At 45.6% G+C, this 22,167-nt stretch overlaps 1 protein-coding gene across 1 annotated transcript in view; it reads right to left on the bottom strand.

Moving 5' to 3' along the window:
• SH3D21 (SH3 domain containing 21) overlaps nt 1–21,690 on the bottom strand; it is a 193,263-nt gene extending 171,573 nt beyond the window's left edge. The window contains exons 1-2 of the mRNA XM_069223855.1: nt 21,562–21,690; nt 10,280–10,440 (exon numbers count right to left, since the gene is read on the bottom strand). Coding sequence (XP_069079956.1) covers nt 10,280–10,440; nt 21,562–21,565 — 165 coding nt within the window. The 5' untranslated portion in view covers nt 21,566–21,690. The remainder of the gene's footprint in view (nt 1–10,279; nt 10,441–21,561) is intronic.
• Nucleotides 21,691–22,167: the final 477 nt, after the last annotated feature.

Here is a 22,167-nt window from a genome sequence, read left to right as displayed (position 1 = left end):
AAGGAGATTCATATGGTTGTTTAGAAATTGCTCAGAGTGTTTCCTGATTCTCATGCTAAAGAAAGTACTCGAATCTGAAAGTCCTATTTAACTTTTCCAGTTTCCTCCTCAGGCATTCGGTCATCTAAAGCCTAGTAAGTTTTAGGACTATTCTAGGGTTGTTCATGTTTTTCGGAAAAGACGAAGCTTAGAGTTGTAGCATGGTACTGATTTCATGAGATGTATTTTTGATGTTGTGTTTTAACCTTTTGCTTCCTACAGGTCTCCTTCCCAGCTGTTCCCGTCCTAATCCCCTTTTCCCCACTTGGACTCTCTTAGACTCTGTGATAAATCTAATCAGAGTATTGGAGCTGTCTTGTGGTGGAAGTGTTGGGAACGTGCACAGACCCCGAGGATCTGGTGACTCTGACAAGATGTGTACATTGTAATGACACCATTGCATGCTTTAGATGTGCACAGGGAGGGGTGTAATGCTGTTTGAAAAATCAGTAGCATAACGTTCTTTTCTCAGCACTTTCACACTTCTGCTCACCATCCGCCTGTCCAAACCCCCTGCCCCTCCGCTCAGATGAGAGCCCAAGGCAGATGCCATATTAAGACTCTGTTCATTTTCTGCTTAAAAGTCCTTTGAGCTGAGCCTTGACCAGGCTTCTGGCTCGAGCCTTCAGTGACTCACCTACGTCTACATATAACAGGAGCAGTACAGCATGGGAAGCAGCAGTGCATGTTTTTGTCGTACACATAACAGTTATTGTTCAGCATTTTAAGCAGCAGAGCAAGGTTCTCCCAAACCCAGAATCGGTACAGTACATCAGTGGAAGCCGCAGTGCAATATTCCCTTACACAGACAACATGCTGAGTCCAGCCAAGTATTAGCGTGAATGCATGGTTCCTTCAATGGCTTTAAGTGAGATTTTAAAAAGTGGGGGGTCCGAAGGCTCTAAATGAGGTGTGACACTAAGAAGCATGACTATGAATCCTTTCCAAGAGGGGTGGCCTATATAATTCAAGGACTATCTTAAAATATAGAAACTGAAGGCCCAAATGTATACTTTTTTAGCATCACATTTGCATGTCCAAAACCACCCTCCTCCTCCAGGGCATGCGCTGAGGGTCTCTCTAGACTTTGGCATCAGGGAACGTCATGAGTAGTCTCACATGCCTTTGAAGCAAAGGCTGCACTCTGACAGAGCACAAGCACTGTCTGCTCCAGGAGCTTTGCAGTCATGGAGTGAAATGGAATATTAGAACAGTAGGTACTCACTGCCCCAGAGTACCTGTGGGCTACTGAGGAGTGCTGGTACTCTCCCATTAAAAGTATGAAGCATCCGCCGAGAAGTGCCTCATTTACAAGAAACTGATGCATCGTCATCGATGCGTCAAGTTTCTTGCGCCTGCCGCACATCCCCTAATGAAGCGATGGATGCTGTATTTATAATACAGAGCTCCATGACGCATGTTTTCACAGATAACGTCAGAAATTCTGATGCACCTGTTGGTGCTAAAGTGACGCATTGCTGGAGTTGCATTGTTAAACTGACACAACTGCAGCAATGTGAGGAGAGTCCCATTGGAAAAAGCCCTGCATCAATTTTACACCTGTTCTGAGCAGGCAGTAACATTTTGATGCAGTGAAGATGTAGAGTGATGCAGTGAAAAGCTGTAAATTTCACTGCGTCAGTTCTACGTGTTTTTTTCTGTGGGAACGCCTATCCTGCATACATTATTTCCAGTGCAGGAATAATGTGATGCACGGCTTTACAAACTGATGCATTGGGCCCAATGTGTCAGCTTGGAATTATGGAGCTGTGTAGTGCACTGCTAACGCCTACATCAAACAAATGACGCAGCGGTGGCGCAGGGGACTTGTAAATAAGGCCCCCAGTATCTCTGAGTACCTGCCCGTTTGAAGAAACGCACACCACCATTCCAGCATTGTGCCACATCCACATATGCTCAGTAGCCATTAAAATAAAAGAGCTATACTGCAACAACTCGCTCATTTATTGTTACATCACATTTCTCCTTTTCTAAAACAGAAAACCTTCAATATGTGTAAAAGAAAAAACTCCCACGTGTGGACTAATGTGCACAACAAATCATTGTGCGCATTCTTTGGCAGAGCAAGGGTATGGAAAGCATTTGGTAACTTTCTGATAATCATTCTTTTGTATTGCACCTAAACATACGCTGGCAAAGTTGCCAACCTTACCTTGAGCACGAAAAAATGGCACGTGACGGAGATGAGCAACGCTGACAAATCCGTGTGACATAAACTCTTCAGATTGCAACATCTCTAACAAATCTTAAACATCGTGTGCAGTATTAATTCTTTAGATTGTAGCGTAGCAAAAAAATGACACAATGATGCCTAATTATAGGGCGAGCTACCGGTGATCAAACAATGTCCCAACACTCACAGCAAATTACTAGGACTAATGGTGAATCCATCCTAACATAAAACCAACAAAGAACAATCTCGCCCATTAAAAGGGGCGTTTTAAAACATGGATTGTTCACACTTGATGCGGACATTTCCACTGAAGGATGTATCTTTAGGGCACAGAGTTCCTTCTGAATGACAAGTGACTCTGACTCACAGCAGGTGGCACATGTTATCACTGAGCCTACTTCTAGCTGACCCATCCTATCCGCAGCGAGTTCACAAAGAAGTGAACTGATGTATTCGCTGGGTCCTTCAGTTGTGAGTTAGTGATGGGTCAGTAGTTAGTACCCCATCCTAGGGGTCCAAACATAAAATTGTGTAATGCAAAGTATTCATAATATAATTTATTAGAACCTCCCTAGCACACGATTTAAATCTATGGGGCAAAAGATGACGATATTTAGGGAAACGTTTTATATATAAAACAAATATCGAGGTGTTTCTGCCCACCAAAAAGTAGCCACTGAAAGTGTTGGACACACGTAAGAACAAATCAAAAACTCTATGTTGTAATGACTATGAGGCATATTTACATTTTGGCGGACAGGATACTATTATCTGCTGAACTAACCGTCGGTCCGCTCTATGTGGAGTTGAGAAAACCATGATGTTTCCGTTTGTGGAGCCCCTGCTAGTTCCATCGCCAGTTACCGTGCACCAATGGCCGAAGAGATTTTGGGCTGTCAGCGTAAGCATCTCCAATCATTCACCCTATTTAGGGCAGCCGTCCTGATGCAAGGCACTAAATTCAAAATGACCACCTCTGCCTAAGTGAAAGCTCCCCAGGTGCCAGGGTCCTTGATTTAAAAAAAATTAGATAAAAACTTTGGGAATTGTTTTTTGATAAACAAAAAAGTTTGCTGAGCAGCCACATGACTCAAAGCGGCCGCTGATCACACTCTCAGTTCCTGGAGAGAAGCCACCGTGGCTGCAGCTTCTCTGGAACCGTAGAGATCTCTGCCAGGCAGGTGGAAATGCCCAGTAGGGGGGGGGGGGTGTAGGCTGCCAGGCAGCAGAGTACATGTGTCCATTACCATGGCAGAACAGAGTACAACAAGCCAAACTAAAAATCAACTCACAAAATAACCCTCGAAGTCGTGCTGTCATTATCAATTAAGGGAAAGGCGCGAGACTGAAACCACCTGTGGACCACCTTTTTAAAGGACATGGGTGTCCTCCCTTCACCAACCAGCCCAACCCACGTCAGAGCCATTTGCTGAACAGTGTTAAATCAATGGAAGGGCCCATTTGCTTGTCCTCTCTACCGTATGACCCATTTCCCTATCGAATTCAAAGTGGAAAAGGTACCCCTTGATTTCTTTAACCAGAATAAGGACCAGGCAATTGGGTTTAAGGAAGTTGGCGCGAAAGTAGTTTATGAAACAAAATAAATATTTCCTTGAAGAAAACTCCTTTCGGCTATAATTAAGGCTGATCTAAAGAGTAATACGATGACACTGAAATCAGGAATGAAAGGACAGCCTCGCGCTAAGATATTGCACATAAACCCTTGCTCACGTGTTCTGGTGTCGCTCGTTTAGTAATGGTAAACAAACAAAAGCCACCTGAGTTCCCGAGGGTTTATCCTGAGACCAGAAACGTGAGGCACCGTTTGGGGCTGTTTCGCGCTCTACCTGTTCTTGTTTTCCCGCCATGTATCATGGCCTGACTCACTGCCCGGCATGCGGAACCAAGTGTCGAGCCTGTCATTAGCTCCCATGAATGGGCACGTCATTTCCTCACTTGAAGGCAGGGATTGTTTATGAATCCATGACACGCCCATCACATCACGTCACTCCAGAAAAACACTCGTGATCATGACGTGTCATCTGAGTAACACATTCCCCAAACAGTGCAATAGCCCCGTGTGTCGGTGCCCTCCCACAACGTGGCACATTCGAGTTTCTTTCCAACCTCCAGGCCGCGGTCCCAATTACAATTTTAAAGCCAGGATTTCAGAAAGAGCTAGTATGACCTGGTATTTTGTTGAGACGACTTTGTTTATTGGGGGGGCGTCTTAAGTAAGGCGGCATGACATTCTGAGATTTCATGGTAGATTAGACCCTTTAGAGATCGGCTGAGCTAGTCCCATGTCAACAGAGCCTTACATGTGACTCTACCTGTCCAACACCACCGGCCTTGCAGAGCCGCTTGCCTTGATGAAAATCTTGCGACTGACCCAAGTCAGCCCTGCTGACCTTCCAGCGAGACTGGCTTGTCTGGAAATCTCCCGATCTGTTTACTTGCACGCGACAGACGCCCTCGCATAACCTCTGCAGCGAATTCATCCTGAAACGGACTGCTCTGCAAACACTCTACGTATTGAATACACACCCTGACTGCAAACTATGTGTCCTCCAACGGAATCCATGATTGCGAGCTTCGTTTTCGCCTTCCTAATAAGTATTTTTAAAACATCAACGATACACGTTCAAATAAAACACCACAAGGGGATTCAAGTCCAAACCTATGGTTGTCAACATTTGGAAACGTATCTGTGAGTCTAACATTCACGAAGAGGTTAGTACGAAAGTTTCAGTTTTGTTCATCGGTATCATTATTAGCTAGGCGTTCTCCATTCTCTGTCTGTAATGAGAGCGCCCCTTCTCCGGATAGGACATATTAATGACCGGCCGGAGATTATTGTAACAAGTGGCTGGTATTATAAAATCACAATAACTATAAAAACCCGCTCTTTTCTACAGCGGTGTCTTCCCCTGTTTTGCGCCTTTGTGGCTCTGTGACTGGCAGCTGATTTCAGGTTGGTGCCCCCATTGCCACCGCATGCCACATTACGTGGCACCTACTTTTACATTTCCAACATGTACATTGCCAACAAGCATTGAGGGTTAGGGCCATGGGTTACGGTTTGTGTTAGGGTTATTGTTGGTTAATAAGTGTAGTGTTTGTTATTGGATGGGATTAGGGATTGAGGGTCAGGGTTACCTTGAGTGCTGGGGTGGGGGATAAAGGGTGAGTTCGGGGGCTGAGGCTAGTGATGGGTTTGTGATAGGCACTGGGGCTTAGGGTTGTGGTTAGGGCTGTGAAATAACTGGGGTTCTGGTTAGTATTAGGATTAGAGGGTGAGTATAATATTATGGTTAGAGCTAGTAACCCTAACCTAAGGCTAGGGGTTAGGTCCAAAGGTGATTGGGGTTATGGTTATTTTTAGTGATTGTGATTAGGTTTCGGGTCAAGGTTGGGAAGGGTTATGTTTAGTGTTGGGTAGGATTATTCATGGATAGAATTAAGCCTGAGTTATGTGTGCAGTTGTTGTTACAGACTCAGGATAGGGGTTAGGGATAGGTTTATGGCTGGGTTATGGATGAGGTAAGGATTAGGAATAAAGGTTGGATTTGGGGTTAGATTTAGTGGTGGGGTTAGGAGTTTCGAGTAACAGTTAGAATTAGAGATAAGTTAGGATTCGCATTACTTGAGCAGCCAGTGTAATAGCAGTGGCAATGCAGCAGCGTTGGTGTGGTGGTAAGTGACATGTGAAGTACACTATAACGATCTAAAGGTGCAAGCAGTGTGACAGAGGTTTAAGAAGTGTTTGGAGATGTAGTAAGAATATTCCTCAGACGTGAGAAAAGTCTTAATTGTGTCCATCATGGTTAAAACTTCAGGCCTGCCCAGCGCACGCAAACCTTCAAAACAGAACACCGAGTTGTCTTGGCAATTTAATCTTGAACATCATTTTCATGACAATAGCGAGACAATATAAATTGTACAAATCTTTCACTTTCTGCACTGAACAAAAATCATTATTGTTAGACATGCTGCAATAATCCTTAGCCCTCCTACCCGGAAATGACGCTCTGATTCCCAGCACTACCAGTGTCATTGTGCACCCTCCTAAAAATGTAAATGTGACTAGAAATAGGTACTATGAAAGTACAGGGAACTTAAACTCAGCAGGGACTCTCTGCAAACTCGACCAAGACTCCAGGCATCAGTCCGTTACATCCCAAAGAGAACAAAATGTCACAAACAGCTCCTATCTACTGAAGAAGCAGAAGAATCAGGGTATAAAACATGAGTCTCCCTTGAATGGTTACCAACCACATTGTGGGGCACATTTTTACCCGCTGGCTGAATGAAGTCTAGGCTTCTGGCCTTCCCTCTAAACTTCCATCTTGTGGGCACACCAGAAGGCGGGCTCGCCATTTACCTGCACTGAACAGCGTAAACATAGTAATCTACTTACACTGGAGTATTTTAATGTTGGAGTGGAGTAAGGACGTGCACTGATGAAGCTGTGAACAACAAATGACAACAAGGATTGACAGTGAAAGGGCCGGGCACGTGCCACTGCACCTGTGGACACGTTGACTTAACGAGGCAGGGTCCCCCGCGGACGACTCAGGGCAGAGTACATTAACCACCCTAAGCTCTCAGCCACAAAGAGAAAGGAACCATACATTACACAACAAATAGTCCTTATGTATGTATGTTGTTGCATGTATTATGTATGTGTGGAGTTGGAGCAAGAGGTTGTATCTTCTTAGCTGGCCAGATGCATGATGAAGACTGAAAGAAGTCAGTTCTGAAAGGAGACTGAAGGCCTTCCACTGAAATATTTTTCTGATTATAAAAATTTGATCAATAAAATATCTGTAACTCAAATGACTTTAAAACAGTAATAATACATGCTTTCAGATCACTGACAGAATATCGGAAACAAAAATATTGTGTCAAAAATATCGAGTACCAGAATATTGAGATGCTAAGTGCCAATAGCTAAGTATAGATTTAATATCCTGAACTCCACATATACGTACCTTGCAGATATATATATCATCAAGGTACATATATGTGGAGTTACATATAGTAAAACTTTTCTTAACTATAGAAACTTACCTTCACAATATTTTTGTCTTCGATATTCTTGACACAATATTTTGTCACACCCTATTTTTGTTTCCGATATTCTGTCTAAACATCTTTGCTGGTGCCACTCCTATCTGGAAACTCATCCAATATGGATCTAATATAAGTGACTGAAGCAGCAAGCACCCCCCTCAGAACTTCCAGTTCTTTCAACCCTAGAGAAGGTTTGTGCAAGCTCACTTTTGCCCCAGTGGTGAACAGTTGTCTTCAAACTATTAGGTGAACTCAATGAATTCATTCAGATGTTCTGCTAAGAGTTACACGATGCTTTGAGGTCAAAGGGATGCCTGCCTGCCAGGCAGGCACTGAAAGATGTAGACTTAGATCTCTGATGAGTAGTCATGATGAATGTTTGATTGGCCAATAGTCATGTCTACAAGAAGCTGCAGGAGGAATGGCTACCGGGGTCATTAGATTGTTGGGGTGGCTTTTCAGCATAACAGGAGTGGGACCAGGGGGGCTGACCAGAAAGTGCAGGCATCTCTGTAGTGACTCATCCTCAGGCTCTTCTTAAAGAAGGGTCAGAGTTGTATAGGCTGGGATCCCAGGATGATAGATTTAGAGACATCCAAAGGTAGAGGACCAGTACAACGGGAACTTTGCCTCAGTGCTTTGCGCACTGAATCTAAATGAGCAGATTAAATGACTTAATTAAACCTGACATTGGGACTAAGGGAGTGCTTACATTACAGCTGCTATCTAGAGACTGACACCATCTGGCATTATGGGTAGTGTCTAGTGAGAGGTATTGTTTTGAGGTTACAGTTAGCAACTAGTGAAGGATAGCATATACCTTTACTGGTGGTCTCTAGAGAGGAAGGCTTTTTAAATGATGGTCTGTTTCTAGTGAAAGGCACCTTTTGACATTATGGGCGGAAGTATGGAGCCAGGGGAGAACTTTAAAAGTCAGGAATGGTCGTGTTAAGACCCCTTCTGTATTAAATGTGAAGGTGTAATGTGGCATGATCTGCTTCAGCAGTACCCTGCGGCCCTGCTCCCAAAAGTGCCTTGAAGCTAGTCAGGGGGCTTTCACATGCTGTCTGCTCCTCCTTGGGGCAGTGTTACGGTCTCCGGTGTCAGATTTCCTTTGATTCTGGTGCATTGTGATCAACTCTGATTTTCTAGTGGTATCTGCGCTCCTTGTTTGCAGTTACAGTTGTCTAAACAGGACATGATTGATGTTCTAGTGAGCTACTCTCTATGGCTAGACAGAAGAAGTACTTCCGGAGCATGAGTTAAAAGTTCATACCCTCACACTTTGGCCTCGTGTGAAAAAGAGGTAAAGTCTGACATTTATGGCAAAAAACAAAAGTGGAGGGACAATTAAACACTCTGGGCCTGATTTATATCCTGGCGGATGGTCCCGTTTCTTTGCCAGGGTAACAGAGGAAATTACTCCGTCTCCCTGACGCCTGACAGATTTGGAAATGTCTGTCAAGTTGGCGGACATTTCTTAGCAGGAAACCTAGTACACCGGTTCATGTCAATGCATTTTAACTTGATAGGAGGCTCCATCAAACATGGAGAAGACGTCCGTCAAAACTACATTTTCTTATTTAAACAAAGAAATACCCGACATGGGATTTTCGTTTTGAAATAAAAAAAAATGCAAAGGGGATCTAAAATCCGCACATGGCACAAGAAAAAACGAATAAAATATTATGAAAACGAAACATTCCAATAAAAAAATACTAAATCGACGTTAGCAGAGTTGGGCTGACCTAGCGGGAAAAGGGCAGCAAGTAAAACAGTTCTGTGCAAGGGGTGCTGGGAAGGTCCAGTAGGGCTTCAGCAGAGTCAGACACAAGTTGGGTGAGTGAATTCGGAGTCTTGTGCCCCCTCCCCAACAATCAAGGCCTGCCTATCACTCTCCCACTGCCTTGCACGCCTCCTCTTGAAGTCTCAGATGAGAATCCTAGCACGGTATGGGAGTACTCTCTTCATAAGTGGTATCGATTTCAGGCATTTAAATTACAGTGTGGTGAAGGAGAATGGCTAGACTACCTCTGACCGCCCATACTGACTGTGCGCTGTGTCTTTGAACTTCTACAATCTGCCTACATTGCCAAATGTCAAAAGATGCTAAACGAGGTGTTTATATAAATCCAGCTTTTCGCAGTTTTGCCTTTTTACAGCATTGTGTTAATATATGATATTATTACCCTCACCCACAGGTACTCTTCAGGTTTGGAAGGATTGGAGGCTGAGAGGGCCCTGACGAGATTCAGACTCGTGATCTGCCTTAATTCACTGGGCTATTTTACTAATCAGTAGCAGTTTGTAATTTTCTGTGAGAATCTACAGATGTGCATATTGTGTGTTAAGGAGGGGGTTGACTATTTTTAGCAATTGGTAAAACTTAGTAAGTAACAGAGATGACGTAGCCGCTCCCACTGAAATAACCTGCTTCAACTATAGAAGTACATACAAAAAGCTAAAAAAAAGTCACCTCATACAAAATATTAAAAAATCATAAAGGTAATGTGCATTAAGGTCCTATAACGTTATCTTGTGAACCCAGCGACATTTTCAAAGCTTTCTGCTTTCAGCCTCGCAATTAATGTCATGCAACCGACATGGCAGTATGTGACCATAATACATGGTCACTGAATATATATTATGTGTATATATCATCATGCCTCTGGGGTTCCAAGATGACATTATGGACCCAAAATAGACAGGTTATGTGTATGTATATAAAGAATGCAAGGCTATATTACATGACTGTACAGTTGGGATTTAGCTACCGTAAGAGCACATCTGAGATCATTACCAGTAAGGCGAAATTAGAAGACACTGGTATCCCTCAAAGGCCACAGGAGGCTCCCATTCGTCAATCACATGCCACTGACTCTATCCCACCACTTCCGGCTATTTAGAGGCACCGTCTGTACCATGTCTGCAGAAATCTCCCAGCCTACCTCACCTTTGCCTTTCACATACCTTCACAAACTGCATGGGGAAGACCCCCCTCTTGCCCTTGAGTTCTCCCTCCATCCAGCCATCCTCGGCCGCCTTCTTCACGTTCTTGATTATGTCGCCGGCCTTGAGGTGCAGCTCATCCTCCTGCAGCCCCTCGTAGTTGATCATTACCAGGACATCCACTGGAAGAGAGAGGAGAACGGTGAATGGGCCAATCGGAACCAGAGCCGTCACTCAGAGAGCTTAGAGCGGTGAATGTATAAATCAGAACTAGAGCCTTCACTCTAAGAGAGATGACAGCAGTGAATGGGCCAATCGGAACTAGAGCCTTCACTCAAAGAGAGAGGAGAGCTATCAATGGGCCAATCAGAACGAGAACCTTCAAGCAAAGGGCAGGAGAGCAGTCAATGGGCCAATCGGAACTAGAGCCTTCACCCAAAGGGCAGGAGAGCAGTCAATGGGCCAATCGGAACTAAAGCCTTCACTCAAAGAGAGCAGAGAGCAGTGAATGGGCCAATCGGCCCTAGATCCTTCCCTAGGATAGGAGAGCTGTGAATGGTCCAGCGAGAACCAGGACCGTCGCTCAAACAGAGCAGAGCAGGGGAGCAGTGGATGGGCCTATTAGAACCAAGGCCTTCGCTGGAGCGAGGGAGAACAGAGTCCAATGTAGGGGAGCAGTGAACCAGCCAGCACCAAGAAGCTTTCTATTTGCTGTTCTCCTTGCCGCTGCTTATCTATATTTCTGTCTGTGAGTGGGATTCCCCCTCTAGGGCAACCCTGGGCGATCACTTGAATGTGTTCCAAAAGGAGTCTACGCAGGCGCACACACCTGCATTTTCAGAACCACCGATTCCCAGGAGAGGATCCGGGCCGGGAGTCTAAAAATACCAGACGGAGCTGCGCAGCAGATGTAAAATCCCATAATTAATGCCCCAAAAGGAATCCTGATTAAGGCCCAGAAGAGAGCTGTGTGGAAAACCTAGAAGCGCAGTCTTGTGCCGGATCCGCAGAATGTTAGTTGGGAGCACAGAAAACCAGAGGGGACAAATAATACAGACGTCACAACCCGAGCGTGCCTCTAAGCGCCTAGAAAATAAGCTATTACTGGCAGCCAAGTCAAGTCAATAACATTTATTCGGTCACAGTAAATATAAACAATGAAATCAAGATAGCACACATTAATAATAAGCACAAATTAACTTTAAACCAACTTAATGTCGCGTTGGCATCCTTTATAACATGAAACAAGTTTATAAATAATATTATTTATTATTGCAGAGAGGATGAAAAGCATGCGCGTCGCACAGGGATAGCGTGAGTCAGTAAGAGCCACCACTCGCTTGCCCTGTTGTGCTCTGGCCCTTCAAGGGGGAAAAACGTGGAATTGGACCGGGTATGCCTGGGGTTACATGTCATTCACCATTCGGGAGCACCGTGTAATCCTCGTTATCTCAAGGGGAGATCCCTGGCAGCTTTGTTAAATCTTTCCCCAGGATCTCCCGCAGAAACGAGGAAGAACTCACAATGAAGGGCTAAAAGCCCTCGTTATGGGCTCCAGCTCCCACTCTATGCAGCTGAAGGTTGGGGGTGAACATGACCTGTGACCTCATACTACCGCTTCCTGTCTCCCCACAGAACCGGAAACAAAAATCTGTTGTGCGCCAACCACTCGCAGCTTCACCCATGGCAATCACTGCTGAACGGGGTCCAGTTGTCATTCCGACACATAGGACTTGATGACACGTGCCCTGGTGTCACGTGTGAAAAATACGGCACCTGATAAAACACTGAGATGTTCAATCTTTTTAGGGTGCACTAAATATTACCTACTGGGAGATTTGCTCTGAAAACGGGTCTTACAATGGAGATGTTGCCGCTAATGGCACCAAAATCGGCATGTTCTGTAATTTGTTGCGCACTTCCACCTAATGTAGTCCGGCAGGTTTGACCTACTTAAATTTAACGGATAAAAGGGCTGCAAACTTCATTGCATTAGGTAAATACCTGGTTCACTAATCATTGCTCTAATTATAATTACGATCCCTGTGCCAGCTGGTGCTAGCAGAGCGATAAGAATCAAATGGGGCACTTATAATCGGGCCGGTAGTGCCTTTAACGGGCGTAGCATGAAGGTGTCTGCTGAACACACCCCCCTTGGGTAGCTGTTGGAAGATGGTTTACATTCTGCGTGATATGCATGGAATGACATCGTGTGCAGGTGCACACTATCAGCACATCCTGTACCCGTGATCTTTATGGGGAATAAGCTTCTTCGAGATCTGAATAGAGATCTGAGCTGTGTTACTGAATATATTTTATGCTACATTTCCTCTTATATCAAACCTCTGAGTAACACACCTTATTTTGACGGGGTGGTCTCACAGAACGCTACCCTTTTGGCAAAAAAGCCAACGGACCCTTAGTTCACCAATCTATCCAGTCAACTAGTTTCAAAATCGCCAGAAACACCCCATTAATTAATGATTCCCCATTAAACGCACCAGTGTCACAAACATGCACAAAACACTGACTGCTCCACATGAAACACATAAATGGCTCGAATCACCAACGCTCGAGTACAAATGTGTGACCTGGAGTATGTATATATCAAGCATCTAAAAAGGAATGATTTTAGTTTTCAGCGCAAGGAGTTCCGAATCATAAAATATACATTGAATATATGGGACTACGACACTACCATGGACACCTGTTACTCTACCATAGAAACATACATGACATGAGCCATCCAAGGCAGTGAACTATTTCTTCAGCCTGAACCCTCCCCCTTGTTTGTTTGGCAGCATCGATAAAAAATGCACCTCGGGATCAACCAATTAATAATTAAAAAACGCACACTTTTTTTCCGAGGGCCCCAAACCGTTTCACATTTACGATGTTAACTCGTTGAAATCTCATCCACCATGAATAGAAAGAAACAGAGCAGGTGTGTGGCTCTGCTCGGGACCCCTGGGGTGGATGAGGGGTGCTGATGAGAAAGGGATAACGTGTAGGGACCAGTCTGATGGCAAGGAGAGTCATGCTGATGGGGGAGATGGCTTCGACATAGGGATGTGAGAAAGTTTGACCAGGCCTCGGCAGGGGCGAATGTCACTGCTAGGTGTGGATCCGGAGTGACCACTCCCAAGAAAGGGATCCTGAGCAGAGCTAAGGTCCTGTGACTTCGACTTCTTGTTCTTTGAGTTGTGATAAGAGTGTAAAACGGATTGCAGGTCCTAATACAAAGACACCATTATACAGAAGACACACCAAAAACAGGATCCCTCTACCAAAACACTGCTACATCGAGTAGAATTAATATATGGGAAGTACACTAACCCTAAACTTAACCATAAATCACGCAACTTAACGTTACCCTAACATTCAGTTTAACCTTAGACCAAACAAAAGCCAAACCCTAAACTTTACTCTGGCACCAACACTATGTCTAAACCGAAACATAACTCTAAGCTTTCCCCAATTCTGACTGAACTAAACCACAGTCCAAACTTTAAACCTTACTATACCCACACTACCTAAACCTAGCAGGACCCTTTACTCTAACCCTAAATCTTACCATTATACTATAACTAAGCCTAACCCTAACCATAATGCAAAGCCCACCCCTACTCTAAACTAACCATCCCCTTAACTTAAACCTTAACTCATAGTCTAATCCTAAACTTTAACCTCTCCTTAACTCTTAATTTAACAATGCCCTTTACCATGACCCAAATATTTTCCTTGGCGCTTGACAATACTCGATGTAGTGCTACTGATTACAGCAGTACTCTTGTTAGTTCATTTTTCAATGTAGTGCCTTCTGTGTAAATGTACATCAATGTGATTCTAAGTGGTAGAGGTAGATGTTCCAACTTAAGTTTTTCTGTCACATACGTCCAACAATAGGAATGAACCTCATTCCAAAGTTGAAGGATGCTGGAGTAAAGATCAGCTCACAAGGTATCTTACAGCCTTTTCCACTTCCAATGTCCAATATATATTTTGCAATCTTATGGCTTTTTTGTCTTTGGACTCAAGTCTCATTCTTATTTTGTGTGACTATCAACATGATGTTATCGACTTGGAAGAAGCCGTATTGCTGCCACTACTTCAACCAATCCCAGGCTGGAGTTGGTGATGGGGACCATGTTAAGCTGGGCGAGGTGCACCAGTGTGTTTACCTAGCTGGGATTTGTTATTGATCTTGTAAAATGAGAACTGCTATATGAGAGTCCAAGAGTTATTGGACTCCGGTGTCCATTAGTGCTCCTTTACAACTATGCTGTGCTGCGGAGGAGGACAGACGACAACAGAGTGACCTGCTGCATTGAGTGTGATTTGACAATGGGGAATGTTACTATGACCGGTCGGTGGGATTCTGCTATAGGATCCACACCACTAAGCTGGAGATTGACTATGCCTTGATGATGTTGTCTCACTTAAACAGTGCTCTTAAGAATAAACACATTAGGGAAAATGTACAGTGGAGTACCCTCTATTTATCGGTCTACCAGCCTTCTACACAAGAGTTACTGTCACATTGCTCTTTTGCACTAGGATTTTATACAGAGCTGAAATCCCAAAGGACATTATAGACAAAACAAGCAAGACAATGAAAGCAATACACATTTGAAAAACCTACATTAAACCTATACACTAAGAGAATAAAGTAGGCTTGTCACCAAAACATAGTCATAAAACCTTATTAGCTATGGTTGAAAACATTTTTATCTAGTTTATGGATATCACTATTTAAAAAAAAAAAAAAAAAAAAACAAGCATTGGCAATGCCAATAGGTCCGGCCTTAAACGTTTGGTGTATGTTAATGTGAAGTATTACAACTAAATAGGATGGGAACATATTTGTATATGTCTGGAAGCAAAGAACTGTATAATAACATCTGTGTAGGTTAAAAAATCAGGCGACAGACATTTGCACTGTCATGCCAGACCTAAATATCCATGCAGGTTAATGACTGCCCTCATCCCATCTGTGCTGCCGTCAGGGAAAACAAAATTAATTATCTGGTTATCTAAGGCACTTTAGTAGCATTCAAGTGCCTTGTGTTTGCGTACAGTTATTAATACTGCAATAGTTTGAATGGTTTCACTAAAGATGTTTTCTCTGAAAAACCGCTCATCAATTCCTTTTCAGCCAGTGCCAACAGTTTTTTACAAAAAGACCTAATTCTCAATGTACATATAACTGGTGTGAGTGGAGACCACCTTGCTGTGATCAACAGTTTCGAAAGACATGATTGGTCCAGAAGCATCAGTGATGTGTGTTGCTCTTTCTGGGCTGCCAATAATTACTCTTAGGTGATCTTTTTTCGATACCTGTTAGAAGATCTTTAGTTGTTCTTGTGAGTGCCGCCATGGGTTCCTTCGTCACCCTTTGTGGAGTGCCACGGTGGCTCCTCAGGTGCACTTTTCTGAGTGCCAGTGTTATATCTTACTTTGCCCTACTATGAGTTTTGAAATAGTTCCTAGGTTGCCCTTTCGGTCTACCACTGGTTGTTCCTAGGTGATTCCAAGCAGCTCCTCTTCCATTGCCCTTGGTGGACTACCACAAGTAGCTCTTTGGTTGCCTTTCCTAAGTCCCAAGAATAACTCCTCAGATATCCTTTTCTAAATGCGAACAGTGGCTTGCTGATTGCACTTTCCTGAGTGCCAACACTGGACCTTCCTTTGCCATTCCTGATTGCCAGCCGCTGGTTTTTGGTTACTGTTTTCTGAGCGAAACCGTTCATCTTTAGTTGTCTGTTTAAGTGTCACCGTAGATCTTTCATTGCCCTTTCCTGGGTGCCAGCTATAATTGTTTGCTACCTTTTTTGAGCTCCAGCATTCGCTCTTCCTTTGTCCTTTCCTGAGTACCTCCCGTAGATCTTTGGTTCCCTTTTGCAGAACCAAAAGTAGCTCTTCCATTGCCCATTTCTGAGTCCAGCTGTGGGACTTGGTTCCCCTATTCTGGGTGCCAGCTGAAGATGCTTGGTTTCTCTTCCTCGGAGCCAGCAGTACTTCTTTTAGAGAACAGAACATAGGCCTCCTGTGTCCTCTGCATACCCGAAACCCGACTGTTTCAAGCTCATTATATGGTTCTCTTTAACACGTGCCTGACGATGTTCTGACCGCTCCGTGAATAGTGGGCAAATTCCGGGTCTGAAGTGGCTCCAAGTCAAACAGAATTTAGCCATCTGTTGTGCATTTCTAAAATGGCATTCTTCAGTACCTCTGGGAACCAACAAAATGTGCCAACCTAATGTACATCTCTGTGGGGCTGGCATAATATTAAAGGGGCCTACGCCTCTCAGAGGTGGTCTGTGTTTAATAGAAGCATACATGCACTTCTCAAAAAAGCTGGCCTGCATTTCATGTGACAGTACTGGGGCTTGCTAACCGGGCAGCTCTGTCATACTGGGGAAATGCCTGTACTTCTAGAAAGGCCTGGTATACATTGTACTTTCAGAGGGGCAGTCCGAACACTTCTCGCAGGCCAGCTGTACTTTTAGAGAGGCAACACCGACACTTTTTGCTGACCACCAGTACTTTCAAAGGGACATTGCCAATACTTCTTCCGGGCCGGATAAACTTTCAGAGGGGCAGTGCCAACACTTTTCACAGACCAGCTGTACTTTCAGAGGGGCAATACCAACACTTCTCCCAAGACGGCTACACTTTCAGATGGGGGCACTAACACCACTTCTTGCAGGCCAGCTATACGTTCAGAGGGGCAATGCCAACACCTCTTGCAGGCTAGCTATACTTTCAGAAGTCAATGCCAACCCTTCTCGCAGACCAGCTGTACTTTGAAATGAGCAATGCCAATGCGTCTCGCAGCACTGCTGAGAAATGTCAGTACTGTTCAAGGCGTGGGTACTTTCCAGTTCTGATATACCAGCCCAGCTAAGAAGTGTAAGCACTGTCCAAGGCATGGGTACTTCACAGTACTGGTATCACAGCCCTGCTGAAAAGTGTTAGTGTCCAAGGTGCAGGTGCTTTCTAGTACTGGTATATCAGCCCTACTTAGAAGTGTCAGTACTGTCTGAAATTAGGGTACTTTCCAGTACTCGTATACCAACCTCTGCTGGGAAGCGTCAGTACTGTCCAAGGTATGGGTACTTTAAAGTACTGATATGCCAACCCTGCTGAGAAGTGTTAGTACTGTGTGAGGGGTAGGTAATGTCCAGTATGGGTATACTAGCCCTCCTGAGAAGGGTTAGTAGTATTTGAGGGGTGGGTAACATCCACTATAGCTTTACTAGTCCTGCCGAGAATTGATAGTACTGTGTGAGGGGTAGGTAATGTCCAGTATAGGTATACACTACATGCAGGTGTGTTCCGGTATAGGTGTACTAGCCCTGCTGAGAAGTATTAGTACTGCCTGAGCGGTGGGTAATGTCCATTATAAGTATGCTAGCCCTACTGAGAAGTGCTAGCACTGTCTGAGGGGTGGGTAACGTCCTGTATAGGTATACTAGCACTGTCGAGAAGTGTTAGTACAGCCTGGTGGGTGGGAAATGCCCAGTATGGGTACACTAACCATGCTAAGAAGTGTTAGTACTGCCTGAGAGGTGGCTAATGTGTGTTCTGTCCACGGTGGTATAGCAGCCCTCCTGAGACGTGCAGGTACTGTCAGGATGCAGGTACTTTCCAGTATGGGTATAGCAGTCCTGCTGAGAGGTGTTGCAACTGCCCACTAATGGTGTAGCAGGCTCCAGAAAAGTATCGATACTCCCCCTTACTGGCATAGCAGTCCTGCAGAGACGTTTTGGTTCTGCCCAGAAATACTGCAGCAGAGCTCCTAAGATGTTTCGGTTCTCCCACTCCTATTAAGGGCAGAGTGTCCCTGGTGAGAGGTGTTGGTACTGCCCTTTAGTTGTATGCATCTCCAAGAGAAATTCGAGTACTTGCCCTTACTGGCATAATAATGCTGCTGATAAGTGTTGCTATTGCATTGTAATAGTATCCACATTCCAGAAAAGTTTAGGGACTGGCCATTCTTGCATATTAGTCCTGCCGAGAAGCGCTGGCCCCGCCCGCTACTGCTGAGTGTTGGTGTCGTCTGGTTTGGGTGAGCCACTACTGCACGTCTTCAGTTCGAAGGGAGCGTACCATCATTTATTCGGAGGGGTGGAAAATCTTTAACAGGAGAGTTCCGAAACTTCTCGGTGCTGGTGCAACACTTTTCTAGGCGAGCGCTGGTACTCGGTAGCAAATAGAACAGGTAGACAGAGTCCGCACTTCTGAGGTTCCATTTGAAACACTATTTGTAAATGTATACGCTCTGCTGATAAACATTAGTACTGCGAATTCACGGGAGAGCAGCTCCACCCCTCGTTAGCTTTACAGACCTGCAGGACACAGACACAGGACAAGGGATTCAGGTTTAAGCGGCATTCCTGACGATCACAGGGCGCGAAGAGCCTCGGGGGCCGCTAGAAACGGCCAACAGGGTGGGAACAAGAGCTGTGGGTGCATGGAGAAGGGGGACCCCGACAAAAGTGTTGTGAAGCCAACCTCTGCATGGCGAGGGGCAGGACAGCAGTTCTACTGAGAAAACAAGGCAAGAACAGGACAGCTCTACTGCCCCCGCGTGTCATGGGAGGTGGAGTAAAGGGGCAGGCGCCGATGTTTAACTACAGGCAGATTCTAGGCGCACACAAAGCATGGGCCGAGCTGGAGACCACGCAGCATCTGCACTCAGCAGGTGGCGAGCAGACTGGCTGCGGGAATTTCCCCAGCAGCTTCGTTGTATCTGCTGGTCCTGGCAGGGATCGGGGCTGCGGTGTCAAAGGGGACAGGAAAGTCCTTCGTTGTTGACGCACCCTGTGATGGGGGATTCCCGGCTCTGCTCCCACCCCTTACAGGCAAGACTGCACGAAGTGCCGGGAGTTTGGATTATCCCGTCACTAGCTGTACCTGGAATGACGGCGTTTATTATCAAGTGTAGGGGCCTGGCTACTGAACGAGGGGGGAGGTTGGGGGGGGATCACAGCTTGTGGGAGGCTCGGGACTTTAGGGGTTTAGGGGCGCAGAGGCGCCAATGTTGGTGCAGCAGGTGCAGAGGCACCGGAAACCCACTGAATTCTGATTATTGTTGTATTTTCTAATCCAAACAGCAAGCAGGAGGGCATTTCCTTCCCTGCTGTAGAGGCTCGGGGCACACTCGCCACGCTACTGGTGACATTTCCCTCACAAATTACGGTAAATGCAAGTGTGATGTTGGGGTAGAGTCAGTACCAGGACACGCAAAGGTTAGCCATGGGCAGCGGGCTAATGCCAACACGGGGCTGAAGACTAAGCAGGTGTACTGGCGTGTGTGGTCACTGGCAGGTTTTATCTGTGGCAAATGAAGAGCAACCCCATACCCGTTGAAACAATCTCGCTTTTATCTGTGACAGCAAAGCCACCGCCATCCCATTTCCAAATTAAAAAAACACATATTAGAATTCAGTGACTAAGCTGTTAGGGAGCTCCAAAAATCATCCCTTTCCGTTCCCTTCCGTCTACATCAGACCCTAACCGGGATTGCTCCCACGCCTGTTTCCGAAATAGAAATTCACAGCAAACCACCACATTCAGCCCCGCCCGCTGCTCCCGTTGCAAGGTGTAGCTGAGGCCACAAGATCTGCTAATAAAAGCGCCCACATACCCTCGCGGATGACAAGCTGCGCTCAACCAATGAATGATTGATGGTTTAGTTCGGTGGGTTATAAATGCAATGCAGGGGCGTAGCTTCAAGGGAAGGAGTGGGGGTGTTACACCTCCAATAAAAGTGTTTTCTGATAAATAGTTGGGTCAGGTGCTTACAGTCGGGTACAGTGAGGTGTCTGTCGGATTTCACCAGGAATTTTGACATACACACAGACTAAAACGTGCACAATCTCTCCCTTTCTCTGTTTTGAAAGTCCTCAAATATTGGCTATAGAAAATATTGTTTTTTCTCTCAATTATTAGTCCGAATATCCTGTATTCTACTCCCTTCCCACTGCCTCTTACGCCCCTCTCATGTGCCCAGCTTGTCATATAATGTAGTTTACCATGATATGCCAGGGTAAACGTGGCGTAACAAAGGCTCCCGCAGCCCTGAGCTTCAGGCCTCCCAGCACAGTACACTGTGCACAGGCGGCACGCCCCTGACTGGGTCCAGGGGACCCCTTCAAGGTACTCTGCAGGGGGGGGGGGGGGGGGCTGAAGTTTCGTTACGCCACTGTAGGGTAATTGTTGGAAAATCTGAAGCTCTGACCCCCCAAATCTTACTGACCAGGCTATGCCCCTGGGGACCTGTAACAAACACTGGGGTGTAGCAGTTAAGTGACAGGTTTTGTTCAGACTCTTGCAGGTCCAACTCTTTAAGTTGATGTGATGAGTAACAATATCAGCTAAGAGTGGAGCAACAAGACACCAGAGATGGAAGTGGACAGAGGGTGACATTCCCAAGCTTTATTAATTTGCTCAGAACTGTTCTTGGATGGTTGAGTTGTGCAGATTGAAAGGAGAGACGGACTCCTCTTCCGTGAAGTGGGAGAAGGCAGAGGCCGCTAAGGAAGAAACGAGCCTTCTCTCTATGTTGTCAGCTACCTGAGTGAAATGTAAATGTGTGGAAGTGGGTATTCAGCAAATCGAAAGGCTGCTTAGGAGCCAGAATGTGCTTTAATTGAAGGAATCTGGAATCTGTCCTTTTAATGAAAACCTATAAAAAAGGTTTGCACTACGTGCAACCTGTGTATTTCTAAAAACATTACTTTGAAAGCACAACATTTAAATAATCTTTATGCACATTTTGTGACAACCTCGTTACCCCGAGTGCAGCCTATCTTCTACTGTGTGTAATACACCGTTGAAACTAATGACCCACTTATTTGCAGTGCTTTTTTCTCGCAGTTTTCACCTCTTAGCATTATAAATACACACATTTCTCGACCAGTATTCGAATCAGTGGCCATCTGGTTACACCCACAGACATCTGAAGTGATCACATTAACCAAGTGCGCTGTCCTATTTTAAAAAAATGCATTCCCTCAGATAAATGTAACTTTAATTTATTGTGAGTGTGTAATACGTTTGTATGCAGTTACCTGTAGGTGAAAGGCTAACAAAAAAAGGTTACAGAAAATGTTTTTCTTTTCAGCCACAACTCTGACCCCGCCCCCATGCTCTCTGGGCACGCCCCCATAGTACCCAGGATAACAGTTTCCATACTTTTCTTTATGCACTTCGACCGCTGCAAAACACACTTGAGGTGCGCTGTATAATCGTTAAAAATGTCCATTAATTACGATGAATGAATGGTCAGTGCTTACCCATAGTGTCGAAAGCCACAAACCCGTGAGCTCCACAAACTCCCTTCAAAGTTTACAAGCGCCTCGAAAACAGCTCCAGCAGCGCCGAGAGGTAAGTCCCGTCTGCAGGCCGCTTCCTGGTTGCGAGCCTTCTGCTACTAAGTTTGCAAAAACCGAGGCTTTAAGCGGAGGGAGGGTGAGGGGCGGGCGGGCAGCGCCAGTCATGACACGCCGAAGGGATGGGCCGACCTGAGAACAGGTGAGGCGGGATTCCTGGAGCGCCGGTATGCCCGGGGATCCCGGAGCGGCGCGAGGGAAGTGGCAGTCACGGGTCTGGGGTGAGCGTCACCGGGCTTGGATCCGGCTCAGATCTAGAGTGGCACGAGACTGCCAGCTGGGAGAGAAGAGCCCGGGGCGACGATCCGCTGAACCCGAGATCCGGGTCACAGCGCAGTGCGGTAAGAGCGACCGTCAGTGCCAGCCGAGAGTCAACGGGGAGCCTGACACACGACTCAGAGCCGCGCCACCCTCCCACAGCCTGATGTCAGGAAGGACCGCATGGAGTCACAGGTCCAGGCCAGAAAGTTACTGAAGATCCACTGTAGCTACAAAATCCTTGGAGGGGTA

The sequence above is a fragment of the Pleurodeles waltl genome, chromosome 3_1, assembly GCF_031143425.1.
Source record: "Pleurodeles waltl isolate 20211129_DDA chromosome 3_1, aPleWal1.hap1.20221129, whole genome shotgun sequence".
Lineage (NCBI taxonomy): Eukaryota > Metazoa > Chordata > Amphibia > Caudata > Salamandridae > Pleurodeles > Pleurodeles waltl.
The sequence above is the reverse complement of the archived record's forward strand: the minus strand, read 5'-3'. Positions and strand labels throughout refer to the sequence as shown.